Below are 8,058 nucleotides of genomic sequence, written 5' to 3'. Positions count from 1 at the left end.
AATAATAGATGTTAAATATAAACTATTAAATAAGTATACCTTACATAATTTTATTTATAATATTTTTAACATTACTAAAAAAATTATATATCTTTTACTTAGATTAATAAATTTTCCAAAGTAATGAAAAAGAAAACATCATTATACTTTGTTTTAGTCTAAGTAATCATAAAATATACTTAAAAAATTATATAATTCCTTAATAAAAGTAACAAAACTTGCTGGGTTAAATATATATATATATATATATATATATATTTTTTTTTTTTTTGAAATATGATTATTATATATTTAAAATGTGAAAATAATAATAAAATTGTTATATACGATGATGATGATTATTATTATTATTATTATTTTGCAGTTTTTGCTGATTTCAGTACAGGTGATGGTTGAATAATCGATCAATGTAATTAATGATGGTCAGAAAATAAAATGATATCCCACTGTTAGGGCAGATACATTCCGCAGTTGACAACTAGAGAATTTAACTCGTCCAGATGATGCAATTATTAAAATATTTAATGCAGTTGACAGCTACTTTTGAATTGCCAATACCCTAAGTTTCAAGAAATTTCTTATCAAATTTCTACGTTGATTGATAACTAATTAAGTTCAACATATATAAATCAAATTGATAATTCATTATTGATGCGTTGCTTTTTATAGTAGATTTGGTGTTATTTTCATTAGATTTTTATTGATACTAATTTTTTTTTTTTTTATCATGCATGGCACGTTATACACATCATATATATATATATATATATATATATATATATATATATATATATATATATATATAATTTTAGAAAAATTTTAATATTAATTAATTAATAAATATTAAAATATTTGAAAATTTTATTTCTTTATTTTTTTAAGAATTAGTGTATTATTTAAAAAAGTTAAGATACCTCTAAATTAATGAAGCCTATAATTATACACATATATATTATCAATCTTAAATTGAGCCTATAAAATATTTATAAATGCAATCACCTCATATTCTAATAATGTAATAATATATATAATCTATGAATTTTGCCTTAATTTTTTAATTTATTGTGTAATTTTATATGATAAAAATTAACAAAAATTGAAATAGTAAAAATTATCTAAGACATAATAATTTATTATTAAAAATATAAAATAGAATTTCTTTGCATTGACAAAGTAAATTATCAATATGGATATGTTATAAATAAATTATAGATACCAAATAATTATTAATTATTATAAAAAATTATTTCTCTTTTAAAAGTATTTATATCTTATAAGTTGAAATATAATTTTAGTAGAAAAAGACTTCTACTATTTGGTTGAAATATTTGTTTAATTTAAATTTTTTTAAAAATTTTATTTTATTTTTTAGCATTAAATTTATAATATTATAATTAACATAAATAAATAAATAAGAGACAACCTGTGAAACTTAAAGGCCTTGAAGAATCTCTTGGTTGAAAGAGTGGCCCTCAAACCCTTAGCCATACAAAAGGAAGACTCCTAAGGGCTTAGAAGCCTCAAAGAATTTTTGAAAAAAGGGACAACCCCTAAGGCTCAAGGGACTCGAAGAATCTCCAGGTTGGAAGAGTGGCCCTCGAGCCCTCGGCCATGCCAAAGGATGGCCCCTAAGGAGCTAAAAGCCTCATAGAATGTCGGAAATAAGGGATAACCCTTGAGGCTCAAGGGCCTCAAAGAATCTCCTAGCTAAAAGAGTGGCCCTCAAGCCTTCGGCCACACCAAGGGACGACCCCTGAGGATTTAGAACCTTCAAAGAATCTCTAGAATAAGGGACGGCCCTTAAGACTCAAGAGCCTCAAAGAATCGCCCCTAAGGAGCTAAAAGCCTCATAGAATGTCGGAAATAAGGGATAACCCTTGAGACTCAAGGGCCTCAAAGAATCTCCTAGCTGAAAGAGTGGCCCTCAAGCCTTCGGCCACACCAAGGGACGACCCCTGAGGATTTAGAACCTTCAAAGAATCTCTAGAATAAGGGACGACCCTGGAGCTAACTAGGAACAATACTTCCAGTATCATGCTACCAAACAATAGTCATCCTCTACTTTCCAATCTTATAATCTCTTGACCTGACACAATCTTCGTCCATTGGACTGTGGATTCTTAATTCTGGTGCTTCTTATCACTTCTTTGGTAATAAACACCTTTTTTTCTTTCTACTCTTGTTCCTTCTACTCTCTCTCTTATGTCCCTTTAGGCAATTGATCAAATACTGAGATTAAAAGAGTACAGGAGGCACATCCTCTTCCCTCTATTGTTAACATCAATATTATTTGCTCTTAGTGTCCATATAATTTAATCTCTATTAGCATACTAACCAAAAACCTTAATTATTTTGTCATATTCATAATTGACTTTGTTCTTGTATATGATTGCAGTATTACTCATGAACTGGATTCTGACTTAAGATCTCTATTATAGAAAATTTAATGAAATATAATAAAACTGAAAATTTAGTCATTTTAGGACAAAATGGTACACATACTTGACATCATTAAGCTGAAAGTTGTATCTGTTGAAATGAAATTTAGAGAGTGTTGGCCTATTAGCTTGGATAAATCTGTTGGGTTGTAATTATCTTATTCTTTCCAAATCTGAAAATGAAATGTTTTATATATATAATTAATTAATTAATTTCAATTAGGATTTAATAGAAGACATTACTCAATTGATTGAAATGTCTATTTAATTACTAATGGTACATATTGAATTGACAAAGCAAATGAGCCATTGTTTGGTTGGGCTTAGCCTGATATATACAAAAATGTGCTCTTCTTAAGGATGCCCAATTGATTAGGATATTTACAGAACAAAGAAACCTACCTTTGATTTACGGTTTTCCAATTACAAATTCTATTATAATTTCTATTTCAAAATTAATTAATTTAATTTTATACAATATTTTTAAATGTATTTTTATACAATATTATATATAATTAAAACTCGCAATCCTAAATTTACAAATATTAACTTTGCAAATTTATTTATTTATATTGTAAATAATTCTCCTGTTTCCCTGATTTCTAAAAGAATAACAATCCGCTTGTCCACATCCCTATCATCAATGAACAATTGCTCGACCACATGCATTTAGGATCAAAGCAATTAGATATATATATATATATATATAAGATCAACTTTGCAATTTTATTCTCATTTTGAAACTAGATTAATCTATTTTCTATTTTATTCTACTATAGATTAATCTTTGTTGATGTCACTTATCAAATGTGTAGTGTAATTCTTTAACAACTTTGCATGTGTATTGCACCTTTTTGCTATATGTTACCATTACTAATTAAAATTTATATTGCAATTAAAATCAGGAAATATTAAGAATATTCATAGGAATGCAATAGCAGCTTTAATTGCATATGCTGGATATTTAGCTTTCTTGCTTCGTGTTTATCGATATATTGAAAGGCCTATGGTGGAATCCAATATTAGGAAATATAATGTTTGACAAGAGTTGATGTGGCAAATAGAGAATAATACAAATGTTCGAGACATCTTACGTATGGGACCTAGTGCATTTAGAACACTAGTAGGCCTTCTAAAGCAAAAAAAATTACTTAAAGATACTAGTTTCAGTAGTGTTGAGGAACAAGTTGCTAGATTTCTATGCATTTTAGCTCATAATTTGAGAAATCGCTTTATGAACTTTTTCTTTCGTCGAAGTGGGGAAACAATAAGTTGTCATTTTCACCAAGTACTTAAAGTGATCATTTCTTTAGAAGATGAGTTTTTGGTGTAGCCAAATGGTTCCACGGTTCCTCCAGAAATATTGAATAGCGAAGGAAGATTTTATCCTTATTTTAAGGTAAACTTATAAATATTAGCATTTTAGTCAATTGAATTTAATTACATGGTTAGGATACTAATCAATTAAATTCAATTGTATAGAACTGCATTGGTGCAATTGATGGAACACATATTCGAGTCAAAGTTCCAAAAGCAGATGTATCGAGATATAGGAGAAGGAAAGGAATACCTACAATGAATATACTAGCTGCATGTACATTTGACTTGAGATTTACTTATGTGTTATCTGGTTGGGAAGGATCAGCTTCAGACTCAAGGATACTAGAAAATGCATTAACTAGGGAAGATAAATTGAAAGTTCCTAAAGGTATTTGTAAAAAAAAAATTAAAACATTATTATTACTTACCCATTTTTTAAGTAGTTATTTAAAATTTTTCAAATTTTCTATAGGTAAATCTTATCTAGTTGATGTAGGGTATCCTTTAAGGTCCAAATTTATCACTCCATATCGAAGTACTAGGTACCATTTGAAAGAGTACTCTCGTTGTCATCCAGAAAATATGAAAGAGCTCTTCAATCTTCGACATGCATCACTACGCAATGTGATTGAAAGGGCATTTGGAGTGCTAAAAAAGAGGTTCCCTATCATAACTAGTGGATCAGAGGCAAATTATGATGTTGATACAATTTCTGAAATTGTTTTAGCATGTTTCATTTTGCATAATTTTCTTATGTTGTATGATCTAGATGAAGATCTCTTACGTCAAGTTGACAATGAATTGATGCAAAATGACTTTGAAGCTAATGAAATTAGATATAATATTAGGGATGCAGATGCTCGACTAGGAGAGCAAATAAGAAATGACATGGCTATGTGCATGTGGCAAGATTATATGTCTAGATCTTAAGCCTGTTTTTATTTCATTATTCTTAAGAGACATTACTTTGTGTTAATTACTTTATTAAATTTCCTTTATGTTTATTTTTATTTCATATTATTTTTTTATTGTTTTATTTTTTGTTCTCTATGTGCTATAATATTGTAAATAGATGGCCACATTAACAAAAGATGATAATTGCTCCGAAAAAACTAAAAAGTATCTTAGATGGCCTAAGGAGATGGATAAGCTTCTTCTTGATCTTTTGAAAGAAGAAAAGGCAAAAGGAAATAAGGAAGAGAAACAATTTAATAAGAGAGCATGGGACAATGTTATTATTCTTCTTAATGTGGAGTTTCAGAAGAAAGGGAAGACAATTGATAAAGGAAAAGCAGTTAATAGGTTGAAGACTATCCAAAAGTTGATGAACCTTGCAATTGAACTTTTGGATAAAAAAATTGGCTTTGGGTGGAATGACATTACAAAGAAAATTGAGGCTATTCCAAGCGTTTGGGAAAGTGTCATATAGGTATTAATTTGTAACATGTATAGTTTTGTCTATGATGTTGTTGATATGAGTTTATATTATTGTGTACTTGTGCTAAACTAAGAAAAAAGAGGTTGTTTTGTATTCTTATCAATTTTTTCAGGTGAAGAATGAGTATAAATTGGTGCGAGATAAGGAACTTTATTTCTTAGAGGATGCTCGCGATTTATTTGAAAAGGATCGAGCAAATGGAGATGGTGCTACCAGTGCAAAAGAAAAGGTTCGAAAGTGGCAATCAGATCGAGGTTTGCAAATTGATGAAAGTGATGAGATCCAGGTAAATAATGAGATGAACCTTGACAATCAAGACCCCTTAACTCAATTTGCTCAACATTCACCAAGTCTTGATAGCTTTTCATCAGCTTCTTATCAATAAAAAATGACATCCAAAGAGGGTAAAAGAAAAAGACTTATGTCTGATATTATTAGTGATGAGATTTTGGAGGTGACATCCTCAATGAAAGAAATTGCACGTGCTATTACAAGTTCTAGTCAACGTTGATATAGTGTAAATGAAATTACAATAGAGTTGAAAAAACTAGGATTGAACAAATGGGAGGTCATGGAAGCCCTTGACTTTTTGCATGTGAAGGATCATGAATATTTAGTTGAAAGATTCTTTGCATGTGATGATGACATTAAACTTTCTTGGCTGAAGATGAAAATGGGATCAAGTCAGTGATAAAATTTATGTATATGGATGTTGAATATTGTTGCTATGTTTCCTTAGGAAATGTGAGGTTATAATGATAGGTTTTGAAGTAGTAGATTGACACTTTGCTTTTTGCTTTTTGTTATTGACCTGCTTCATTTATTATGAACTTTTTGAGACTTTGTTTAATGCATTATTAGCAGACTTTGCTTCTTTTCATTTATTGTGAACTTTTTGAGATCTTGTTTAATGCATTATTAGTAGACTTTGCTTCTTTTTTTATTGTAAGTTGATAAGGACATGTGGTGTGGTGGTGGTGGTGATAGAGGAGGAGAGGTGGTATTGGTGGTGATGGAGGGGTGGTGGTGGTGGTGGCGGTGGCGGTGGATGAGGAGGGGTGGTGGTGGTAGTGGTGTTGGAGGAGTGGTGGTGTTGGAGGAGTGGTGGTGGTGTTTGTAGTAGGGTGGTAATAGTGATAGATAGAAAAGGGCATTTTTAGGAAAAAAAATACATTGAATTGAATTTTAGAAAAGGGCATTTTTAGAAAAAAAAATATTGAATTGAATTCTACATTTATACCAAACATAAAATTCATTTCATTTAAAATGAATTCCAAATTTGATATACACCATACCAAATAAAAGAATTCATTTGCAAATGAATTCTGTCTTGAAATTCATTTGTAAATGAAATGAATTCCATGAGAGATTTTGAACCAAACAGGGGGTAAGAATTGAAAATTTACCAAAAAAATTAAGAAATAATCAGGTCCAATTAGAACCCTACTAGAGAAATTGCTTTGATAGAACTTAGGTGCGTCTATGATTCATGATGCAAAACTTGTAAGTTCTGTTTAGTCGTGGAAACAGTTTACTGTTTTTCTTTTTTTATTTTTTTTATAAAAAAGTTATAGTTTTTATTTTATATAAAAAAAATAAAATAAAACATAAAAATGCATTAACATATAAATAATAAAAAAAGATTTTCTAATTTAAAAGTTTTAAAAATTATTTATATTTTTTATAATTAAAAATAAATCATTGTAGAACATATTTAAAATTTTATTTTATTTTTAAAATTTTAATTTATTATTCATTTTTTTTACAATAATATGATTAATTTTTTATTATTATAAGTAAATTTTTTTAAAAATAATTATTCAATTTTAGATATAAAAAGTTATAGCATATCAATTGTCTTGCTCTGAGGTAGCAAGCGTCTTGCTTTGAGGTAGTAAGCGTTTTCATTCGTTTCTCCTTTCCCTTTTGTTTTGTGCTTTCACCATGGATGATAGCATGGCAAATCTTGAGAGTTCTGATGATGAAAATGAAGAGTTTGTGGTGGAAGACTCCGTTGATCAAAACTCCATCTGTGATAATGATTTGCGCTGGTTGTCCCTTCCTTACTTATTGTACTATTAAATTTGTAGCCATGCATGACACGATGGCGAATCTTTAGCATCCTGGTATGGGAGTTAACATCAAAGAAATCGTTCCTCAACTTTATCTATTTCGATTCTAACATTGTGTTGTTATTCATAAGGTAGAAGAGGGAGGCCCATGGACTTTGAGAAATCATTTGTTAATTACAACACGACTTTAGCCAGGTGATGTTCTCAATCAAATTGATCTTTTTGCAATGGCAATTTGGGCTTAACTACATGATCTGCCTGCTCTCTTCACTGGAAGTATTATATCACAGCTTGGAAACTTCATTGGTGATTTTGTCAAAATGGATACTTTGAACCCTAGTGGTATTTGGAGAAATTATGCTAGTGTTAGGGTTCTCATTAATGCCTGAAAACCTTTGAAAAGTTGGAAGTTAATTCGTACTCAAGGAGGAATAGCTACAAAAGTCCTTTTCAAATATGAACATCGCCCACCTTTCTGTTTCATCTGTGGAAGACTTGGTAACACAGGCATGGTTTGTAGGAAACTTTTTTGAGTATCCTAATGGTGAAGCTCCTCGAGAATAGGTCTTTGGTTGAAAGCTCCTACTCGTAAATCAGCTTCAACGACAGCTGCAAGGTGGCTACGTGATGGTTCTGGATATGGAATGGGCGTTAATGCAAGGTCAGCTCAAAGATTCTGAAACAACGTGCAGCTTGTAGAGATTGTCACAAGAACAAATATTTAAAAAACAACAAAGGTTTAATCCAAAATCTCAAGAAGAAAGAGATAAAAGTGAGCAAAGAAAATTAT

At 29.9% G+C, this 8,058-nt stretch overlaps 1 protein-coding gene across 1 annotated transcript; it reads left to right on the top strand.

Annotated features, from left to right (window-relative positions):
• The first annotated feature begins 4,013 nt into the window (after window positions 1–4,013).
• On the top strand, window positions 4,014–4,688 carry LOC131170330 (uncharacterized). Its single transcript, XM_058129382.1, has 2 exons — window positions 4,014–4,146; window positions 4,231–4,688. The coding sequence occupies exons 1-2, from the start codon at window positions 4,014–4,016 to the stop codon at window positions 4,686–4,688; spliced, it is 591 nt and encodes a 196-aa protein (XP_057985365.1).
• Window positions 4,689–8,058: the final 3,370 nt, after the last annotated feature.

This window comes from Hevea brasiliensis, chromosome 11 (assembly GCF_030052815.1).
Source record: "Hevea brasiliensis isolate MT/VB/25A 57/8 chromosome 11, ASM3005281v1, whole genome shotgun sequence".
NCBI classification, from domain to species: domain Eukaryota; kingdom Viridiplantae; phylum Streptophyta; class Magnoliopsida; order Malpighiales; family Euphorbiaceae; genus Hevea; species Hevea brasiliensis.
This window is presented reverse-complemented; position numbering and strand designations above follow the sequence as displayed.